The 24,635-nt window shown below is 38.3% G+C and overlaps 1 protein-coding gene across 1 annotated transcript in view; it reads right to left on the reverse strand.

The window, feature by feature from the left end:
• The window catches only part of MTHFD1L (methylenetetrahydrofolate dehydrogenase (NADP+ dependent) 1 like), a 160,627-nt gene that overhangs the window by 51,113 nt on the left and 84,879 nt on the right, over nucleotides 1-24,635 (reverse strand). Inside the window, exons 21-24 of the mRNA XM_087718294.1 lie at nucleotides 14,931-15,070; nucleotides 12,100-12,141; nucleotides 10,814-10,914; nucleotides 5,997-6,174 (exon numbers count right to left, since the gene is read on the reverse strand). Of these exons, the coding sequence (XP_087574420.1) occupies nucleotides 5,997-6,174; nucleotides 10,814-10,914; nucleotides 12,100-12,141; nucleotides 14,931-15,070 (461 nt within the window). The remainder of the gene's footprint in view (nucleotides 1-5,996; nucleotides 6,175-10,813; nucleotides 10,915-12,099; nucleotides 12,142-14,930; nucleotides 15,071-24,635) is intronic.

Raw genomic sequence — 24,635 nt, forward strand, 5'->3', positions numbered from 1 at the left:
TCATTGTACTGAATCAGGACTGCCGCTGACGTCAGAGTCTCTTTGACAGCCGCGAACGCATGCGCTTCGCGGCTCCCCCAGCGCCAGGCCGCGGATCGGTCGAGCAACCGATGCAGCGGCTCGACTAGTGACGCCTTGTGCGGTATGAAGGGGGCGTAGAAATTCAGGAGCCCTAGGAACGCCTGCAGCTCCGCCTTGGAGGTGGGTGCCGGGGCGTTCCTAATGGCTGCAACCTTTGAAGGCGTGGGGTGGATGCCTTGGGCGTCAATCATGAAGCCCAAGAATTCCACCTTAGGGACAGCAAACGAGCATTTGCTGCGTTTAAGTTTTAGGCCCGCGCCCCTGAAACGACTGAGGACCTTCCGGAGTACTTCGATGAGTTCTGAGCGGCTGGAAGCAGCGATCAGAACGTCATCGAAATACGGAACAACGCCCGGTAGCCCATGGTGCAGCCGCTCCATGAGGCTCTGGAAGATCCCCGGGGCCACGGAAACGCCGAATTGAAGGCGGCGACAACGGAAAGCCCCACGATGGGTGACGATGGTTTGGGCGGCCGCCGCATCATCATCCACCGGGAGCTGTTGATAGGCCTGCGAGCTGTTGATAGGCCTGCGCCATATCCAGTTTGGCGAATGTGCAACCCTGCCCCAGGGAGTGGAGCAGGTGTTGCACTACAGGGACTGGATAGGGGTTTGCCTGAAGGGCCAAGTTGATCGTCGACTTGTAGTCTGCGCAGATCCTCACCGACCCGTCTGGCTTGATTGGGAGGACAATGGGTGTCTCCCAACAAGAATGGTCAACGGGCTCGATGACTCCCTGCGCCAACAACTTATCCAGTTCGGCGTCAACCTTGGCCCTTAAGGCAAAAGGCACCCTACGGGCTTTCAGCCCAATGGGAGCAACCTGAGGATCTAAACTTAAAGAGATGGGGGTGCCCTTATAACAACCCAGCTGGCCATCGAAGACGTCAGCAAACTCCCTTAATATGTCTTCGATGGAAGAGGGGACAACCCGGTGAACCCCCCCTATAGACAATCCCAGGGCTGGAAACCAATCCAGGCCCAAAAGGGCCGGCAGATCGTCCCTAATGATTAGAATGGGCAGTTTCCCCTGGAATGGCCCGTAGCGCACCGAGATAGGGAAGGATCCCAAAGTGGGAATCAACCTCCCTTGATAATCCCTCAGGGAAACCTCAGACGGCACTAAGTGGCTCCGGGGCACTTTAGGACAGAGGCGAGAGAAGAGGGACCAGGGCAGGAGGGACCGTGAAGAGCCAGAGTCCACCTCCATCCGGCAAGGCTGACCTTCCAGCTGGACGGAGGCTGAGACCTTCCGGGCTCCTGCAGCAGCTTGGTTCGCCGCACTGTCAGAACTACTAGGTTGACAGGTGGAATAGCAATCTTCATTCCGCCGCGCGGGCCGTGGCTGCTGGCGGCGCGGCTGCACCTGGGATCGGCTTGACGATTGCAGGAACGACGGTGCCGGCAGTAGGGCCCTGCAGACCTTTGCCAGGTGGCCTTCCCCTTTGCATCTGAGGCAAATGGCATTGAGGAATGGGCAGGCCGGGCGTTTGTGATGGCCTCCGCATCCCCGGCAGGGCACCATAGACGCCGGTTGCGCCGCTGGCTGTGGTTTGGGCTTCCGCTTAGGCTGAGTCCTCATTTGTGCCACCACATCTTCCTCTGGGTCATCAAAAGGCATCTCGTCCTCAACCATATGGGTTTGCGTTGCAGGCTCTGGAGGTGGCTGGTCAGGCGCAGCAAGCTGTAGCCGCTCAATATCGGCCGTGGACTGCTCCGAGAGCTCGGCTGCTCTGGCAGTCTCCACGGCCTGGAGTAGGGTGATGCGGTGGTTCCGGAACATGCGGCTCCGCAGGTTTACATCGCGGACCCCGCACACAAACTGTTCCACCAAGTTCTCTTCTAAATTCGAAAACTCACACTGAGCGGCCACAGTGCGCAAAGCCTCCAAAAACTGACTTATAGATTCGTTCTTTTTCTGGACCCGGCGGCGAAAAGCAAAACGGCATGCGATGACAGATGGGGTGGGAGCGTAATGATTTTTCAGTCTTGCCATTAGTTCGTCCCACCCCAGCTTGTACGCTGGCCTTGGGGCGGCCAGGGCTCTAGCAGACGCGAACATTGACGGTTCGCAGCAGGAGAGGAAGAAACTACACTTTTCTTCCTCGGTCTGTGCTTGATTTTTAGAAGCTATTAAATAGCACTCAAACCTCTCCATAAAACCCTCCCAGGTTTCTCCGGCCGAACCAAAGGGGGCAAATGGAGGCAGCGCGGACGTCATGTTGACAGTGCTGAAGGGAGAGAAGATGAGGAACAAAAAAATTTCTTTTTCTTCCAGCAGTGTTCGTTGCCGGTCTACACGGCGGCAGCTAACTGTTCCTCTCTCTCTTTTCACCCTAGCGTCGCGGAATCGCCAATCCCACCCTCGTCGCCAGTTTTGAAGACTGAAAGGAGGGACGCGACCACAGGGTGAACAACAACTACTTCTTTATTAACTGGTAAAGTATGACAGCGATTCAAGGGGACGCGGTGCGCGCCAAACTATTTATATAAACTGGGGAGCCAATAGGAACCCGGGACTTGGGCAGCAACAGCTGTCAAGTCCCAGGTCCAATCAGAGTTAACTTTCGGCCAGCAACAGCCTCCTCCGCGTCCTGGCCAATCAGGACGGAGGAGGCTGTTGCTGACCTCCAAAAGGTGCTGAAACTTTAGAAAACCAACTGAGCCTATTTGCATGGCTCATTAATATTTAACAAATGTCTTAATCATAAATTTGCAAGTACGGAAAATATACGTGTCCCAGCATAATGGTGCAGGATCCAATCTGGGTTGGTCACCAGGGCCAGAGGTTTAGTCTGAGCTTTCCGACTCAAGCTGCAGCTCATCTTCAGAGAATTTCACACTCACTAGAATGTGTGATAATGTGTCACACCTTGAATTTTGTTCTGTCTTTGCTCAGTGCCTGACAGTAGATGTAAGGAAGATATAAGATGACTTCAGTGAGCCTACTCTTAAGTCCTCTTGGAAAGTCAATATAGATTTACAGATGTCTTCTATTAATCTCATATTTTGATTAAGTGACGGTTAGCAATCACATGCATACATTTTCTCCAGGACAATCTATATATGTCCTTTATGTCTTTCAACAGAGCATCCATCTCCACTGTAACTGAATCCATTAACTTCTCATGTTTGTTTTCCTTTCACCTTTCCAAAACATTATGGACTTCTTAAAGACAGTTAAAACTTTGAAATAGGATAGTTTGGGTTTGGATATTTGTGTCTTGAGTGAGAACCCTGGGCTGATTTGTTGATCTATTTTTTTTCTTGACTATCCATACTATGCTTGGGAGTCTGCTCCAAGGTTCAAAAGCTTCAATACTTTTTCTGATCTGATTCTTCAAAAGTTCAACTTTTGCTTTCTTCCTTGGGGGTCAGAAGAAAAACTGATGTTTGTAGGTATAGACACATCCTCATATGTCAATATTCTTTTCAAGGTTTTCAATGCTACCCTTCTAAATGCTATCAGCCATATATTTTTGACTATTGGTTTCCTTTCTATTTATCCCTTCAGTATCTCCATTGTCAATTCTAAGGCAGTACTTATTATAATTACTTTGGTCTTCTATGGTTTTAAATTTAAGCCCATGTTTTTCACTATGCTGCTTGATTTTCTTTACTAGAATTTCTGAATCATTTTCATGTTTACCTATTGGTACACAAGCATAGTACACATTACTGATGTGTCTTCCTCCAATTTTGAAACCATACTCATTTTCTTCCAATCCAGCTTCCCTCATCTTCAGAATATAAATTGAATACATAAGGTGAGAATATATATCCTTGTCTCAATATCCCCTACTTCCTTATATCCTATGTAGATACTCATAGACATATGCAGCCTCTTGCAAGAATGCTGTTTAACAAAACTCCTAAAAGTCCATTTTCACACTAAATCATTTCTTTGTAGCAATCTCATGGGACTTTGCTAACTACAGCAAAAAGATAAAAATGCTTACAGTTCTCCAGAAAGTGTGGTCATACTTAGATTCACCCATGTCAGAAGGTGTGAAGGCAACCCAGTGATAGAGTGAAAAGAATAATATCTCTTTTTCCTTTACCACGTAAGTGATATAATATCTAAGCTGAACATGCTTTCCCAAGGCTCATACAGCATCGCTGGCTTATCATACAAGCGCTAGATAACGATATAAACACGCCAATAACGTGACATGAGCTTTTGTTAAGTAGTAACTTATCACGTGGAAAATGAAGAGTAAGTAATATGAGGGAATTCTATACTATTTTAAATACATCTTATAATAATAATGCACGAGATGATTGTGTTACAAAATTCCATGGAGTTGAAGAGTGTCAACTATAGATCACACCAGCAACAAATTTTAAAAACATGTGGAGGAGGCTTAAATGTTTACACACATAGACCTCTATGAGAGAAATAATTGTTGGCTGGGATTAAGAAGGTTGGTACTCTAGGCCTACGTGAACAGAGAGGTTGTTTCTTTTTCTTTTTTTGCCAATTCTCTATTTAAATGCATCTTTATCACAGAAACCTTTATGCTTTTGAGGAGGCTGTGAGAGGCTGCATTAGAAAGAGCAGGTGGAAAAGTCTCCACTTCTGATAGGATCTTGCAGGGTTTTTTGAAGCATAACCTCAATCAGAGTGCCTCCATTTTGTTCCTGCCTGAGAGCAACTCCCCCACCCCCAACTTCTAAACTAAGATTATATAATATTTTACACTAGCTGATAACCCAGCATTGCCTGAGTATTTATTTATAGAGGGAAATGTTTGGACCAAACATAATTCCTAATGTTGGATTTTTCCCCTTCCAGAGGAAGCTCCTTGTGGAGTACTGTGAAGCCGTTACCATGGCAACTTCACTGCGCTGTATAGTAGAAACCATTTTACAACAGTTCAGTAGAAGCCTTTTAAGGCACAACAGGCTGTATCTTAACAGAACACCCACTCTGAGGGGTGTTAGGGGTGTCTTACCCCCACAGTAATTTTTTCCAGAGGGTAAGTCATCTGTGTACCAAATCAATCAATCTATCTATCTATCTATCTATCTATCTATCTATCTATCTATCTATCTATCTATCATCTATCTATCTATCTATCTATCTATCTATCTATCTATCTATCTATCTCTATCTGTCTATCTATCTATCTATCTATCTATCTATCTATCTATCTATCTATCTATCTATCTATCTATCTATCTATCTATCTATTTAACTATCTATCTATCTATCTATCTATCTATCTATCTATCTATCTATCTATCTATCTATCTATCTATCATCTATATCTATTTATCTATTTATCTATTTATCTATTTATCTATTTATCTATCTATCTATCATCTATCTATCTATCTATCTATCTATCTATCTATCTATCTATCATCTATCTATCATCTATCTATATAGAATACATCTCTTATTTAAAATGACATTGCTGCTATCAAAGAAGGATTTGAAAAGAAATGAAAGTTTCTTTTTGAATTTTGGCAATTGGATGAAGGGGAAGGTAAAGATCTTATGCTTATCCAAAATATTATCCTAAACAGAAAAACACTTGAGCTACATACTGTAAGAGTGGAAAGATATTTACTGAAAAAGGGTGCGCAAAATGTTTTCATTCAAACTGTTACCAATCTGAAATGCCACATTTTGAGATCAAAACAGTTATTTTACAGTTGAACGGGTCTGTTTGAACCATTATAGTAGTGTTTTAATTTCAAAATAGGGATCCGAACTCAAAATACAAGTCCATTTCTCAAAATGCTTGCCAAGAAAACTGCAGGGATTTGTCAAGGCAGACACCAGGAATAAACCTGACTCAAAGGCATGTGCGCACTCACTCACACACACACACACATTAGGTACTGCTAGATATAATGACTGAGTGATTACAGACACCATCACGTGTTGCCTCTTGCAACCTTGCTTACCTCCAGGTCATAGAGATATCTGAAGTTGCTCTGTTGGTTAGCAGCTCTCCTTACAGCTTCAGCCAATTCCATAGCTCCTCTGCCGCCCTCTGACCAGTGTCGGCAAGGGACCGCATCAAAAGCTCCAGACTGTTTGGCTATCTCACAGACTACATTAATCTCAGCAGGCGAGTCGGTTCTGCCAACAAGAGAGTTCTGCATTAGTTCATTTGCAATGGTATTCATTAATTATAGGCAGGGTTGGTTTAAGGAATTTGGGGTTTCAATGCAACATCAGGTTTAGAGCCAAACCTAGTGTAATATCACAGGTGGACTCCTGCAGAATAGTGGAGGAGGAGGAAGGACAGTGTACTTTAGAGGGAATAGACTGTTCTGCTGTCAGCACCATTCACCATGCAGGAAAACTCCGCTTAGCCTCTGGGTGGGCCTGTCTACCTCAAAGCCCAGCTACATGGACAGGCAGTTGTACCCTCTTCATTTTTATGCATGTAACTCAGATGCCTATAGCTTGCTTTTGCCTGCTATTCTGCTTGAAAGGAACCATTTTCTGGACTAGCTCCATATGGTATGATCCCTTTAAAAGGACCCTGATCACATACAAGTACTCCTCGACTTCCGACCACAATTGAGCCCGGAATTTATGTTGCTAAGTAAGAAAATTGTTAAGTGAGTTTTGCCCCATTTTACAACTTTTTTGCTACATTTGTTAAGTGAATCACTAGAGCTGTTACATTAGTCACATGCTTGTTAAATGAACCTGGCTTCCCCATTGACTTTGCATATCAAAAGGTCGGAAAACATGATCCAATGACCCCAGGACACTGCAACAGTCATAAATATGAATCAGTTGTTAAGCATCTGAAAGTAAATCACACGACCATGGGGATGCTGCAATGGTCACAAGTGTGAAAAATGTTCATAAGTCACTTTTATCAGTGCTGTTGTACCTTTGAACAGTCAGTAAATGAACAGTTGTAAATAGAGGACTACCAGTATACTTAAACCAGGCTGGAATATGGATGACAACAGTAGATTTGGGAAGATTAATTCTATTAATAAATGTCATTGGATACTTATGCATACAAACCTTGTACCATGTCATTTTTAATGCCATGACAGGTAAGGAAACCCAGTAAGAGCAAAATAATTTATACACACACACGATGAGCTCAAATATCTACCAATACCTACAAATTAATCATAGCAACAGATACTGGTTTGCTGAAAAGGTCAGGAGCTGTTTTTTTCCTCTTTTCCCTCACCCTCCATCTCACTCATTGTGTAATCTGAGCATCCAATTCCTAGTAATTTTCCTGTTCCTCCTAATTGATTAAGAATTAATAGCATATAGCTCAATAGTAGTAACTGTGAGATGGATCTTGGAATCGTAGTGGACAACCATTTAAATATGAGCCAGCAGTGTGCAGCAGCTGCCAAAAAAGCCAACACAGTTCTAGGCTGCATAAACAAAGGGATAGAATCAAGATCATGTGATGTGTTAATACCACTTTATAATGCCTTGGAATACTGCGTTCAGTTCTGGTTGCCACGATGCAGAAAAGATGTGGAGGCTCTTGAAAGTGTGCAGAGAAGAGCAACAAAGATGATTAGGGGACTGGAAGCTAAAACATATGAAGAACGGTTGTAGGAACTGGGTATATCTAGTTTAATGAAAAGAAGGACTAGGGGAGACATGATAGCAGTGTTCCAATATCTAAATGGCTGCCACAAAAAAGAGCGAGCCCAGATATTCTCCAAAGCAGCTTAGGGCAGGACAAGAAGCAATGGGTGGAAACTAATCAAGGAGAGAAGCAACTTAGAACTAAGGAGAAATTTCCTGACAGTTAGAACAATTCATCAGTGAAACAACTTCCTCCAGAAGTTGTAAATGCTCCAACACTGGCAGTTTTTAAGAAGAGGTTGGATAACCATTTGTCTGAATGGTGTTTCCTGCTTAAGCAGGGGTTTCGACTAGAAGACCTCCTAGATAACTTCCAGCTCTGCTCTGCTGTACTCTACTCTACGGCTTTAATGATGGGAAATGTGGAAGGAAAAATCAAACCAGGATGGCCAGCAGCAAGATGAGTGGATTCAGTTACAGTGAAGATAGTGCACTACTGGAAGAGGTGAAGCTTAGGGACAAGATCATACTGGAGAAAAAAAATCTATTTTTATGGTCACTAAGAGTTAACACTGACTTAATGGTACATAACTGTAGAGAGAATAAAGAATAGCCTTGAAGGACTGTAGAAAGAGCTGCTATCAAGGCAATGATCAGGTAAGAGAAGTTTCAGCCTGGGCCAAAAAAATAATGTGAGAAAATAGAGGCCATCTCACAGAATAAATTAATTTCAGCAAGAAAGTCCATTCTGCCCACAAAATATTTATTGGATTATTTCATTTGTGATAGTATTCATTGATCATAGGCAGAATGAGGTAGGAGGAAGCACAGTCAGAATAAAAATAAGTATGAACTATATGGTATTGTTTTTTAAATCTGGTCTAACTTGTTGGGCTGACATCAATCAATCAATCTCTCTAATTAAAATGTTACATTCAGTGCTTTAAAATTGGAAGTGATAATGCTATTCAAATTTATTAGGAAAGAATACACTCTAATACGAAGGTGTTCCCTTTTCTCATATCCTCTATATGATTGGTTGCCATAATTACTTCTTTATGAGACAGACATACTCATATCATATCAGGTCAATTTTAACTTTTCCCCCCCATAGACCTATCCCCAGGACTGGATATAACTCATGTCTGGCACAAATTAAGATCTAAATTGTTACTTACAGGGTGGGACTTCTTGCCTCAAGTATCATATAGCTTTAAATAGAATTACTGGAATTTCCACTTTTATTGCCATTATTATTGCATAAATTCAGCATGATTTTCATCAGCTTTTAAAAAGGAAAATTCTCTATACATTTTGGTGTTACTAATATTAGTATATTATTATCCTAATTATTATTCAGATATTATTAATAATTATTATTAGTATATTATTATCTTAATAATAAGAACTATGTCTCAACACAAGAGACATCCCGCATTTGGACAACTATTCTGTACTTTAGAAGATTATCAACACCTGTATAATCAAAAATAACTTGTAAAACTGGTATTTGATTGGATGCATTCAACAGATGGCTGGATGAAAGAGCTACATCTACTCAAGTCTGAATTCCAAAAATTTGTATAGTCAAACCAAGCAGAAGGACAGCATGTTTAATTATTTTGTAGGAAATTCAGAACAAGATAATTGCATAGTCTATGATGTTGGAGGCAATATCTTCAGACTTGAAAAAACATAAATGTTCCATTTCTTTCTACAAATTGAATAGTTAATAAACAGAGCCAAGGTGGCGCAGTGGTTAAATGCAGCACTGCAGGCTACTGCTAGATCAGCAGGTCAGCGGTTCAAATCTCACCAGCTCAGGGTTGACTCAGCCTTCCATCCTTCCGAGGTGGGTAAAATGAGGACCCAGATTGTTGGGGGCAATATGCTGACTCTCTGTAAACCGCTTAGAGAGGCCTGAAAGGCCTATGAAGCGGTATATAAGTCTACTGCTATTATTCACTAATAGCAAAGAACAGCTTTACGAAAAATGAAAGCAGAATGTGAAGAAGAATGCAGTCCCAATCGCTTCATTCCCTTCAAGACTGCTTTCAGGTTTTTTAAAACATGGGGAAATTCTAAACAAATAATTTAGATAGATAGGTTGTCCCTTTTCCAGAAATGATTTTTAATTTAAACTGCAGGGTATCATTAAACAAATGACAAATGTAAGAAAATAAAGAATGTAAAAAAGGACTGATGATCAACATATGACAGTTTCAGTATACTTCTCATATTACGGTTGAAATAAATGTAAAAATTTCAGGATGTATGTATGCAAGGGGGAGGGGCAGTGGTGGGATTCAATTTTTTTTACCACCAGTTCTGTGGGCATGGCTTGGTGGGTGGGCTTGGTGGACGTGGCAGGGGAAGGATACCGTAAAATCTCCATTCCCACCCCACTCCAGAAGAAAGATACTGTAAAATCTCCATTCCCTCCACACTCCAGGGGAAGGTTACTGCAAAATCTTCATTTTCTCCCGATCAGCTGAGACTCGGGAGGCAGAGAATAGATGGGGGCAGGACCAGTCAGAGGTAGTATTTATCGGTTCTCCGAACTACTCAAAATTTCTGCTACCGGTTCTCCAGAACTGGCCAGAAACTGCTGAATACCACCTCTGGAGAGGGGAAAAGAAAGGGCATGGGCAAGAGACTAAAAGTCACAATATGTTCACCGTACCATGCCTTATCTACTTGCATCAGGCATTAGAATGTAATGATGGTCCCTGCTCAATGATGTCACTGCACTTGAGTTTGATATAACTGAATTATGCTGAGGATGCCATTGGTCTCAAGAAAGCAGAGGAAGTTGAAAACAGGTTTACTTTAAAAATCCTATTCTACAGTGTCTACTTTATAATGGTCAACATTGGCTAGAACTTTGAATGTTACATATATTTGCAAAAAAAAATCATGAGTGAAACGTAGAACCGTCTATTGTCAAATCTGTTGCTTAGACCCATCTGCTGGCTTTCATATCAACATCCCCTCAATTCTTTAATGCTGAAATTATATTTTAATGAGGTAACCCTGCCAGCCTATCTCCAATCCACATACAAATTCTTACAATAGTTAATTAATAAAAATTTTGATTTCAGAAGAAAAAAATAAAAGATAAATATTCACATCTAGTTCACATAAAAAATAATCTCATTTTTTCCCCCTTAGGTGTGGAAAAGACAAATTATATTACCTGAAAACATTAAGAGCCAGAACAACAGGAACCCCAAACTGCTGGGTAATTTGAATTTGCTTCAACAAGTTGCTGCAACCATCTGACACTAGCTTGAGATTCTGTATGGGAAATGAAAGAAATGCGCTTATTTATTTCTAATAGAAAAATGTTTTATTGCTGTGCTTTTAATATACAATATGGATCAGCGCAATGAATTCTGTCCACCTACATTAATTCTTACGTCCAAGTACCTTAAACCAGTTTTATGGCTTCTACAGAAATGCCTGTCAAACTCCCTATAAAGAAATGAAAATGTGCTAAGAGGAAAAAAAGGTATGGGAAATTGAATTGAATTGTATATATTAATTATTTTCTTTCCCGTTATGATGATGGTAATAATTATTTGTTAGATTTATATCTTTCTACCCACTAGAAGTGTGTAGCAGCAACCTTTTGAAGTAGATTGGACTGAGAGGCAATGACTGGCCCGAAGTCACTCAGTTAATTTCCATAGCTGTGGGGATACTTGAAATATGGACTAGAATGTGAAACCTCTTCTATTGAAAACCTTACAAGTCCACTATGGCTGATACATAAAGAAAGTTATATTCACTGATAATATTATAAGTGAATATTATCAGAAATATTCCATAGTTGTAAAAGGCACATTAATATTCTGTTGATGTAGCCTTGCAATAAAAATACCACTAATGGTCCACGTTTCTGGACTGTCTCCAAAGATAACATCAACCTTGCATGGTTCAGTCTATTCAAACAACTTTTTGTTTTTAAATAAAAATAACCTCAAAATATATTTTTATCTGTTACTTTTCACCTCATGGCAGCCCTACTTGATACCTATTTTTATTGCTGATATGTGTTTTGTGCATGTATGCATTTTATGCATTTTATGCATAATTGCATATTTAATTTTATTTACAACTTTTCTACTTATTTTGATTTTTTGCTGTTTGTTTATGGTTTTGATAATTTTATGATCGTTACTTGGGGTGAGTTTGATTAGGTTTGATGTTTTTTCTTGTTAACGGCTTTATATGGTTGGAAGCTTGCAGTATGTAACTGAACAAAATAATTGAACAAATAAAACAAATATTCCCATTCTTAGCATTGTGAACTGCATTTCCTGGAACTATGAGGAGGGCCTCCATAGGTAACATTGTATGAGTTGGATGGCATTGGGAGAAAAAGATTTTTTAATATATTGGATTAAGCTATTTAGTAACAGCTGTTTGGAGGAAACATTTCTAAAAATGGATTTTAAAAGGGACACGAAAAGTTCTCACCTCTTCTGTATATTCTTTCTTAAGCGGTGCACCAGCTATAACCTGAAATTACAAACAAATAATTAAAGAATAGACAAATATTTAGAAACACCTAAAATATGTGATCTTCATGATTTCTAGAATGGAGAAACCTTGCAAAACTTTTATTTGAATATTTATATAAAAACCATTAATGTTTCTTTGTACACATATTTTTAATATGGATTTTAATATGGGGATTTTGGAATAGTGTTTCTCCTCCCCCACCTTTAAATTGATACTATTGTATATCTGACTAAACAAATATCTAATATTTTGCAACTAGATAATACTAGACTCAAGTTCTGAACCTAGTTTTTAAACCTGAAAATAAAGCTATTCCAATACATTAATTTTTAACCAAAGTGTTTTGAAGTTTGAATGCTTAATAATTGACCATATTTTTTGTGCTAGGAAATAAATATTTCTAACCCACTGTTTGCATGGGAACTTGAAGAAAAGAAACAATTGAAGGAGGAAGTCTTAGATCCTTCTTTTTGCCTTGAGAACTACTCCCCTGCTTCCCATCTGTGCTCCAATTCATGTCAGTCATCCTTCCTTCAGATTTCCTATGTGATTAAATCAACTTAAGAAAAATATAGCGGAGCTAGAGAAACCATATGAAAGGAATGTTAAGGAACCTCAGCTCTTGATTATATTATATGAACTTATGTGGTTAGAAGTTTCAGTGGGTACAAAAGCAAATGAGACAAACTACATCCCTTCATTTGCTCATTCACAAAGCCAGACTTTGTAATGGAAAATAAAACAATAAACCATAGCTTCAAACTGTGAATTACAGCCTAATCCTAAGTGTGACTGAGTCTCTAACTCTGTTTACATAAGCTCGTGATGGCAAACCTATGGCACACGTGCCAAAGGTGGCACACAGAGCCCTTCCTGTGGGCATGGCACCATCGCCAGCTGTTCTTCTGGGTTCTGTCATGCATACGTGCACCAGCCAGCTCTCTTCCGGGTTCTGGTGCTCTGGCATGCGCATGCGCGCACACGCTCCAGTTTTGGCACTTAGTGCCGAAAAGGTTAACCATGACTGACATAAGCCCTTTAAAATCAACCTAACAGATTACTACAATATGTCAATCCAGTTAATAAATTCCAGTTCCCTACTAAGAAATCATGTTCTTGCCAAATCCTAAGTAATCCTATTACTCAAAAACAATTACTAAGAAGTATAAATCTAGTAAACTACACCTGGTAATAATTCAGTGGAAATACAAAAAGAAAAAAGAAAAAAGGAAACGAAAGGAAGGTTAAAAAAAAGAAAGAAAACTAATCCTTGGAAGGTGAACTGAAAATGTTCAGGGGAAAACATTTAAGTTATGACTTATTTGTTGGTCAGTTATTTTTCTTGCTTCAACTGAATATCTTATTTAGTGGAAAAATGGTGAAACTAAACTTAAAAAAATTCAATTGTGCAGTCTCCTTGAGGTCTCAAAGAAATGCATTCCTCATACAAAAAAAAGGGTTGTCAGGCATAGAATTATTAATATTTTTAAACTGTCTGCAAAAAAGTGAAGAGAGTATAAATAATAAGACTGCATCCCAGAATAATATAATATATTACAGCTGAATGCCACAAGTTGAATGAACTTTATACTTCCCAAAGTGGAAGCAACCAGGCAGATTTGCAAAATATTAATATTTTCAACAGGGAGGAGAGGGAAGAATCAAGAAAAAATAATTTGAATAAAGATTTTAAAATAAGGATGCAAAAACCAAGATTTGTGGTACTTTTTGCATGAAGCTAAAGTATTAAAGTAAAAGATTGCAGTTGGACAAATCTGGGCAAACATTAGAGAGTAGCAGAGTTAGAGTTTTCTGTAATTCTTTGGCATCTTCCAACTTTTTGCAGTTCAGATATAGCTGCTTTAGGAATGAAGAATGAAGGGGTGAATAAAAAAAGTACAAGAGAAGCAAAAATAGAGACAAGGTGTAGATGTAAAGGCAGTGATGGATTATAACCAAAGTAGTTAGCATATAATCTTGGAACAATTAGTACTTGTAGTTAATCATCAGCATTCGGTGGCATAAACATTTGAAAAACCTTGAGAAAGGGGTGGGGAGGGAGGGGGAGGGGATCAAGCTCTAACAAGAAATTAAAATTAAATGAAAGAAAAAAGTTAGGAATCAAAAGATAAAAGCCAGACTGCATGCCTGGATGACAGGCTGAGAGAACAGAAAGTAACACAAGAATTTTGGGAGGGAAGACAGAAAATATAGGTTCTAATATATGTGCCGCAAAGTATTGCTACAAACAAAATTTATTTTTAAAAACAGATAAAGAAACAGGGTGCAATTTATTCAAGTTGAGTACTTTTAAATTCCATACAGTTAATAATTCCCTCCCAATGAATTTAACAGATCAAAGTTCCTACTTTTTGGAATGTACCTATGGTTGGCTTAAATAAGGAAATAATTAAGGAGATATAGGAAACAGACTTAGGAACTAGCAGTGGGTGATAGTTCAAACTGTGGGACCTTGAGCCAGTTATTGCAATTTGAAGGATGAACTTCAAGGGTTAAAAAAAAAGAAAAGTAAAAAAATAACAAGCAGATTTCATTCCATTTCCTAAACTTCTTAAATCGTATAGAGAGCCTTCCTTTAAATATCTCTATTGTCTCTTGACAATTCAGAGAAAGAGAACTGTTAATTGGCTTGCCGTGCACTAGGAGTCATTTCAACCAGTTCCAAAACTGAAATGTTTATACTTATTTCAAATGATAAGGGGTTTAAAAAATAGGGAGTGCTGAAGATTTATTCTCTGTTTTGTTTGAGAGGTAGAGACACTTACATTTGGCCCCCCTCCATGCATCTTCAAAGCCCTCACTGTAGCCACAAGCACAACCACACTGGGAATCAAGCCAGAAGCTCTACATTTGATGTTGAAGAATTTCTCCATTCCGATATCAGCACCGAAACCGGCTTCAGTAACTATTAGGAATAAAGGTTAATTTAAGTTAGGGTGGATCAGTGAACCCAGGAAATGTTGCTATTTGAGGGCTGCAAACACCTCATCATGAATGACCATGTTTTCACAGGAATAGGCAGTGCTTTCATTTTTAAAGAAGAGTGGGAGATTCTCCCAAGCTAGAAATTTCAATCAATGCCTTAAAAAAAACATTTGTGTTATACACATTTACACAATGCCCACATACCATGTACCCATTCCTAAGGGGGGGGAAATAGTCCAACTGTTAAAATTAATGTGTTACTAGAGCAGTTTTGGTATTATACAGTCAAATAATTACTTAGTGCAAATAGTTATTTGTTGTTTACGTCTTAGAGTAAACCCCACTTTTCCTTCAGAAAAATATATATGGATTTTTATTCTCTCTTTCCCTCCCCACCCCTACAACAACAAGGCTGCACAGTGATATTTTTTTTTAAAAAAAACCAGACTTTAGCTACAACCTGAAGAAGTACACTCATCATTAAGGCCAGACTAGAAAGCTCTTTTGCACAAAGGTTGCTACTTCAGTCCACTTTCACATGTCAGAGGCTTTACAAAATCTTCACACAGTTTGGAAAATCTTCACATGTTCACATGATAAACTGCCTTAAAAGTATCTCTCACACATCAGCTGGAATCTAGTTAAGTTTTCAACAGAATTATTGAAATTAATTCTGGGACTTATTAATACAAGCTTACTGATTTTAATGCATCTGTTCAAAGCAAGGATCTAACCCATTATTGTTTGGTAAAGACTTCATGACATTAGCTCTGAAAAGGTCTTATATTGATCGCTGAGGGCTTGTGGCCAAGAGAGAATCTTACCTATAGCCACATCATGGACTTCTTGTGTGTGACCTGTGTGTGTGTGATCTTTGGGGAGCTTCAAAATTGGCAAAATGGCAGATGAGGCATCACAGTACAAACCCCACCTCTTCTGTACATGTGTCAACTTCAGAATAGGCTGCGATTGCTCTATCTGCCATCTTGCTGATTTTGACTCACCTACCCATCAACCCATACCCATATGCAAAGAATTCTAATCCTCATACACTGCATAATATATAGAAAGCAGTAGGAAGAAACTGTCGTAAAAACAATGTCAGCCTTTTAAGGCAGATCAATTCAGGAAACAGATTACAGGAAAGTTGTTTATTATTGTAAGATATAAGAACAGAATCTTGAAAGTCTGTCAGATTTTCTTTCCACTCCATTTTATACCAAGCAGATTCAAAGCAGTGTTATTTTAAGTTTCTTTCTCATTCTTTCCCAGACTGAGTTTCTGTTTTTTCCTTCCCTATTCCTTCATCAAGATTATATTCTCTTAAAAACAGGCTAATTGATACTGAATAAAAGATATGGTATGGATATGCTATGCCATTAATAAGTGTCACTTATTGTCATACTCAAAATGTAAGTATGAGGATTTCTTTATTTAGTCCATGAAATTTTTATCAATTTTAAAAGAGCAATTATGAAACAAACTAATGCTGCATATACTAAAAGATAAATCAAATATTTGATTTGCATCTCTATTCCTGTATTAATACATCTACTACCTCAATAATGATAAATTTTAAAATGTATGATTAAAAATAGCATGATTAAAATAGCTCTTAACAGCTGAAACCTAATTAAGTAACATGGATCAGACATTGAACCATAGGACTAGTATTCTATATAAGTAAGTAGCTGCCATTATATGATCAAGGAAAATTTGCTTATGGTTCATAAGCAAATGAACTGATATTTACTTATTTTCCGTATATAATTTAAATAAAACATTATTAATGCACATTTCAAAATACAGTTATTTCCAGAAAACAAACGAATATAAGATTTGGGTAAAAAAAAAAATCCAGACAGCCAATCCACATTTATATCTTTTTATATTATTACCCATTTTTTTGTTTCCTCATTTACTTTATCTCAAATTGGGAAAAACTGAGGTACAAAGCATCAGAAATATTTCATGCAATGAATCTGGGGACTGAAAACATCATAAGTCTGGCCAACACAAAATCAGGAGTACAGACACTCTGACTTGTGGGAGAGGAAGGAAACAGGATGTGGTGTAAAGGCCACTAGGATGGAGGTAACCAACTGCAAAGGAAATAAAACAGAGAGTAAATGTTAAGATAAAGCCATGTGCAAAAGCCATGTGCTTTGACCCTTGTTTGTGCTCAAATATTCAACACAATCACTTTTGTATTATTTCCTGCTGGCAAATCAGAGTGCCAATGAAAACATAACCAGATAGAGGCCAGTAGGACAAAAATGATTCCAACTAGTCTTTGTTTAATAATCATGTAACTCTGGAGGCTAGTTATGTAGATATAACTAAATAAATGTTCTATTTCAAGGCTCTGTGTTTGTATAAAACTCTTCAGGCATTCATACTATGCGTAATTCTACATATAAGGAGAAGAAACCAAAGCAAGCCCATTAGGTCAGCTTGGCTCCCACACTATCCTCTGGTTTCCAAGTGTAGAGTGTAAAATAGAAGGAGTATCCTTTGTGTAAATAAAAATCATAGTTCCAAAAGAAGGATCTTGTGGTCCATAAGAGCTCTCTCTCAATATAAAAAAAGTAACAAGAATGAAAATTACATTTGACTCCTGTCATTGGGTTACCTCAGTTATCAGAAGTCTTTAAGGAAATGCCTTTATTTTTTTCCACTAAAGTAAACAACATATATGAATGCATATAATCCCACTTACACTATCTGGGGAATTTAAAAAAAAAACTCAAGGCATTCCGACAATTCAGAATTTATGACATACATCCCACACACTCTTGGTGCAATTATTAACATGGAACATGCTTTTAGAAAATATTTTTTTACAAACTACTAAATTATAAACTAAAACTCAAAACAAAATACAGACAGGAGAAAGCTGCCACTAAGCTATAGCTTAACACAGTTCTATGAGGTCTGAATTCAATAGTCAACATTAACACTGCAAGGGACCTTGAAAAAAAACAATTTTTGGGGGGAAGGACACAAAATGAAAGAGATAAGAAAATTATCTACTATTAAAATCTCATAAACAGGTAGATTTCAACAAAACAAATCTTTGCACAGTAAGCATTTAGGGTCAACACCAAAAACTAAAACAGCACACTGGAAGAGAGCACTAGAAAATATGCACACTAGGCTAAGTTATAGGACATGGAATAGTGGACGCCAAATTCCAGAACAATGCAAGAGGAAATGGAAATTCTGAATTGCTGGTGGCCATATAATTCTACGATGTAAACATAGCTCTCCTTCTGCAGCTGTCAGCAAGGAAACTATAGAGTTCAAAGTTACAGAAGCACATGAACTTTAACCCCAGGGATTCAAGGCATTTTGGTTGGGAAGCAAGGCTCAGTGTTTCTTGTAAAAGAGCACATTGCTAAACACAACAGCTGCCAAAATAAACCAGGATAGATCAAGATCCATCTGAAAGGATGCCACATTTTTTTGTTAGAACAGTAAGGGTAAATGAACTAGATGTTTTTACAACATGACCCCACATCTCTTCCTAAATGAGCAATTGAGGAATGTGGTAACTCTCAGATCTTTCCACATGTTCCAAATGATTCCATAACTTGCTTTACTCAGTAAATTTCTAATATATTTCAGATGCTTGTGGTCCTATAAGGCATGTTTTAAATCATATAAGCCTGGGCTGGAAGCAAAATATATATATATATATAATTTACAGGTATTACTTTATCTTTATAAAATGTTGCTGGATGATTCAAACCATTCAACTTTCTGAAATAAATGAGCAAATCTTTCCAGGAATAGCAGCTGGGCTATAGAGAGACAGTGTCTGTACGGAAGTACAGAGGATGGACCAAAACTCCCTTTCCTCATTCAAATATACTGTCATCTGAAGCTCTTTTTGGTTTAAAATAACTATTCTGGAGGAAAAAAAGGGAGAGGCAGAATTGAGAAAGCAGTTCAAGTAACTAACACATCAATATTTGTTTTCAAATTATGTATACAGGTAGTCCTCAACTTGCATTAGTTTATTTAGTGACTGTACAATGGCACTAAATTACAATGGCACTGAAAAAAAAGACTTATGACCATTTTTTATAGTTACGACCTTTCCAGTATCTCCATGCATCAAAATTCAGATGCTTGGCAATTGATTCATATTTATGATGGTTGCAGTGTCCCAAGATCATGCGATCACCTTTTGCGATCTTCTGACAAGTCAATGGGGAAGCCAGATTCAATTAACAGTGTTACTAATTTAATAACTGCAGTGTTCCTAACTTATCAACTGCAGCGATTCACTTAACAACTGTGACAAGAAAGGTCATAAAATGGGGCAAAATTCACTTAACAAATGTCTCACTTAACAGAAATGTTGGGCTCAATTGTGTTTTCTACTATCTATCAATATATTCAGCTTGTCCTATTTTTACACTAAAATTAAAGAGCAACAGTATACAAGTGCAATCGTGTTACTTTAAAATCTAGCACATACTATATTTCCCCCTCCCCCCTAAGACCCCACCTCCCTTCCCCCCGCCCGACTTCCCAGAGCCCGTACACGGTGTAAGTTTTTTAACAAACACAGTCTAAAATATATTAAAACAAAGGAAAAAAAAAAGAAAGTCAATAAGATCTCTGCGTTGAACTCAGCTTCTTGCTGTTACACAAACTTTAAGCAGTTTAAATTATTCCTAATCTTAAGCATAGGCTAGCTGGAATTTCTTAGTCCCATATTTGTTTTGTATATAGTCAATCCATTTTTTCCAGTCTCGTTTATATCTCTCATTTGAGTGGTCTTTAAGATATGCCGATATTTTAGCCATTTCGGCTAGGTTTGTAACTTTCAATGTCCATTCTTGAGTTGTAGGCACGTCTTCCTTCTTCCAGTATTGTGCCACCAACAGTCTTGCTGCTGTTATTAGGTGCAGGACCAAGTTGGTCTCTACCGCTGTAAAGTCAGTACATATACCTAGTAAAAATAACTGAGGAGTGAATTTTATCCTTCTTTTAAAGATCTTTTGCATGATCCACCACATTTTTATCCAAAATGCCTTAACCTTTTGACAAGTCCACCATATATGAAAATATGTAGCATCGAGAGAACCACATCTCCAACATTTAGGCTGTACATTCGGATACATAGAAGCCAGCTTTTTAGGATCTAAATGCCATCTATAAAACATCTTATAAAAATTTTCTCTCAGGTTTTGTGCTTGTGTAAATTTCACATTTCTTACCCATATTCTTTCCCACGTGTCCAGCATTATTGGTTCTTCAATATTCTGAGCCCACTTTATCATACAATCTTTAACCAATTCCGTTTCCGAATCCATCTGTATTAGTACATTATATATCCTCTTTATATGCATTAAGCTTTGATCTCTTATTTGTTTAAACAAATTATCCTCAACTTGGATAAAACCAGTTTTTTGGTCTATTTTCCACCTGGCCTGTAATTGGCCATACTGGAACCATGTTTGAACTACCTTCTCCTCTTTCAGTACCTCTAAAGATTTTAGTTGTAGAACCCCCCTTTCTAAAGTGAGAAGTTGTCTGTATCGTGTTTTTGTTCTATATTCATATTTTCAATTGTATGTCTAGGAATTGCCCACATGGGTAACTTATCATTTAGTTTATGTTGATATTTTTTCCAGACCCGCAATAAAGCATTTCTTAAGATATGAGTTTTAAAGTTCTTATCCAATTTTTTGTTGAATAACAAGTAAGCATGCCAACCATATACCAGATCATGTCCCTCGATATTCAGTATCCTATCATTGGTTAAATGGGTCCAATCACTAATTGCGGATAGGGCCACTGCCTCATAATATAATTTTAAGTTAGGTAATTTCAAGCCTCCTCTCTCGCGTACATCTTGCATTATTTTCATCTTTACCCTCGGCTTCTTTCCAGCCCATACAAATTTGTTGATACTCTTCTTCTGCCATTCTAAAAGATTCGCATCTTTTTTAAGTATAGGTAGCATTTGAAAAAGAAATAAAATTTTTGGTAAAATGTTCATTTTCACTGCCGCTATCATACCCAGCAAAGATAAGTGCAATTTCTCCCATTTTTTCATCTCTGTCTGTATACTCTGCCAAAGTGGTTCATAATTATGCTTATATAGTTTCCCATTTGAGGCTAAAATATTGACCCCGAGATATTTGACTTTTTTAACTACCTCACATCTTAGCATCCCTCCTAGTTCTTCCTTTTGTTTAGTATTCATATTTATAGTTAATATTTTGGTTTTTCCTAAATTTATTTTAAAACCAGACACTTGACCATATTGATTAATCGTGTTCATTAAAACCATACTGGATTCCTGCGGTTGTTCCAGTATTATGACCAAATCATCCGCAAAAGCGCGGGGTCTGTATTCTTGCTGCCTAATCTTGATCCCTTTTAGACCATCCAAGCCCCGTATTTTATTCAATAATACTTCCAAAGTTATAATGAACAATAGTGGGGACAAAGGTTTTTTTTTTGCAATTTTTGAGTTAAGAAACTTTGAAAAAGATTCTATTATTCCTAAAATATTTTTCTTGAAAAACAAACCCCAATGTATCATTTTGGCTGTCACTATTTTGTACCATCACTTGACCTATCTTTTCACACATACAAAAAATAACTTCAAATTTTTGTCCAAAGTTAATTTCTAGTTGGATTAATATGTGACCTAAAACGATAGATTTTATTCCAGTAAATTACAGGCAGTTTTTCCATAGCTCATTGTCAAAAAGGTGTTGTGGTTGATTAATAATTATATGTGATTTGGACTTAATCAAAGTGGGATGATATTTTGATGGCTCAATTGCTATTGGGTGGGCAGGAATCCAAACACCAAGAGATTCTCTATATATTTACTGTAAACTATGTTTTTCCCTTACTGCAGAAGAATGTGGACAAAGTATTTATTCTATGCCATATAATCATTATATCTTACCGTTTCAACTGCAAAATGAAGCCTTGCATTAATTTATCAACATAGGAAACAATGAGACGCATCATAACATTCCCAGATTGAATATTACATGGTTTTCAATGATATCATAAGATCTATCCAAGCAAAAATTGTCAGAATATTCATGAACCAGCAAAGACATGGTAAGAAGGTCAGCAATGAATAGGGCTTAGTAACAAGGTCAGCCAATGGGAGCTGAAACAGTTTGGAGCCTGGCATGGTTTAGCCCTGCAGCTCTGAGTGCTGTGCTGAGAATTGAAACTGAAACTAGCCTGTCTGCAACATTGAACTGAAAAATGAAACTGTTCTCTGCTGTTGGTATTGTATATATATTCTTATATATAAAGACGTTTCTTATGTAAACAAATCCTACTGAATCGGTTGTGTGTGTGCTTTCTGGATTTGATTTTTGCAATAACAAAAATAAACTTTTTGTGCGAGATGGAAGCAGTTACTACAGAGCCCAAGAGATTACCCATAAAGGTGAATCAATGATCATCGAATGTAAAGTAGTTGGATGAGAAAGCTGATTCCCAACTGCAAACTGCTATCTTGACATCCCAATGGTGCTTCTTCAGGATGCAACTGGACTTTCTTGCTTTTTCTTTGAAGATGTTTCGCTTCTCACCCAAGAAGCTTCTTCAGAAAAAAGAAAGTACCATATTTTTCGGAGTATAAGACACACCTTTTTCCCTCAGAAAAGAGGGTGAAAATCTGGGTGCATCTTATAAACTGAATACAGAATTTGTGGCCTCCTAAAACCCCACCCCCTTTGCCAAAATGGCTGTGCATAGCCTTTAGGAGGCTTCCAGAGTGCTCCTGGGGGCTGGGGAGGGCAGAAATGAGCCAAAAATGAGCCAGTTTTTTCTTGTTTGTGCCCCACCCCACCCCCAGGAGCACTCTACAAGCCTCTTAAGGGCTATGCCTGCCCTTTGTTTTGACAAAACGGGTCCATTTTCATGAAAAATGGGCCGTTTTTGGGAGGTCTGCTGAGTGCAAAAACTTTTTAAAAAAATTTGCCTCTTCAAAATCTTGGTGTGTCTTATACTCTGTTGCATCTTATACTCCGAAAAATATGGTTAGTCCAGTTGCCTCCTGAAAAAATACCTTTGGAACAACCATGACCTGGATGACTGAGAATCTCTACAGACTGCTGTCTTGACAGTTCATATTGAATTTCAGATGCATGCCTGACTCTAGCCTTGTTCACGAATATCTACCTCCTTCCCAATTAATGGTTGATTTGCCCTTGAATAGTCTCCTTCACTTTTGCTTATTATATGAAGATAAATTGCACACATCAGGCAAGGGAGGAGGAGGGCCAACTGCTACCATTTCCTGCCTCCTGCATATTTAACTTGAACTGGAGAATCCCATTTTTTTGTTAACTGACAAAAATGAGTTATGGGAAGTAGCTCTTTTGATAGTATGCTAAATCTGATGAAGGAAAAAAGGAAGGAAGGATGGATGGATCTAGAATATTTTGCCCATGGCTGACAATTAGTTCTGTATTAGTTCTATTTTCTATTTAGTTCTTTAAGTTTCAACTGATGCAGAATGCAGTGGTCCAGAAAGTTATGTATGTTTCCAGAACAGCATATGTTGGCAGTTCTGCTCCAGGAGCTGCCCTGGCTGCCAGATTGTTTCTGGGCAAGTTGCTGATTTTGATTTTTAAACCCTTCATGCCATGGGATGAAGGGCCCTATTACATCAGCATGTTTCCTTAGATTCATCAGAGAGGTCATGGGCAGGTACCATCTTCAAGGGATCTACATTTGATGGGTCCGTTACAATGATTGTTTTTATAATATTTCCCATTTTTATTTTATTGTTGTAGACTGCCCAGAGGTACTTCTAATGACGCTATATAAAGCAGATGACAGACAGACAAATTGATTTTGCTATGTGGAAAATCTGAAGTGTTGTATATTAAGTTTATAAATTATGAAATATGGTGATGATCAATATTTGGTACCAGACCAAGAGTAGAATATTCACACTCTGACACTTGTAAAGGTCACAAGTGAAACAAATATTGAAAAGAAGAAGGTAATTTATTCTTATATATGACAAACTTCAAGAGGTTTTTAAAACACTTGGCATATGCTAGAATGCCGCTAAATTTTAGGAAAACCCTTCTGTCTTGTGACTTTGCTTCTTTTTATGCAGCGTACATCTTTGCAAGCTGGCAGGGAATGTAACAGCTGTTGTTGTTGTACACTTTGAAAAATGTTCACACAGGAGACTAAACTGTGAAACAAACCCAATTTGTCTATTATTGTGCAGCCTGTACTACAGTAACAGAACTTTTTTTTTCTCTGGCACAATTCCAAAGATGGATCTATCCTAGAAAGCCTCATATAGGATGAAATCTGTTAGATTGTTTTTATATTCTTGGGATGTTTTGATTCAGGATCAGATCTTGTTATTATGATTACAATCATAATGCTCAAATTTGTGGGTTTTTCTGGAAACCTTCATTAACAATTCATAGTCAGCTGAAACAATACATATTGTCAGCCTCTGCTTTGCTACTGCTTTGGCTGCCATTGAAACGGGGAGGGGGGCATGGTATTTGGGAGGGGAA

The sequence above is a fragment of the Thamnophis sirtalis genome, unplaced genomic scaffold (assembly GCF_051295495.1).
Source record: "Thamnophis sirtalis isolate CommonGarterSnake01/CBP01778 unplaced genomic scaffold, rThaSir2_p1.2 scaffold_6, whole genome shotgun sequence".
NCBI classification, from domain to species: Eukaryota; Metazoa; Chordata; class Lepidosauria; order Squamata; family Natricidae; genus Thamnophis; species Thamnophis sirtalis.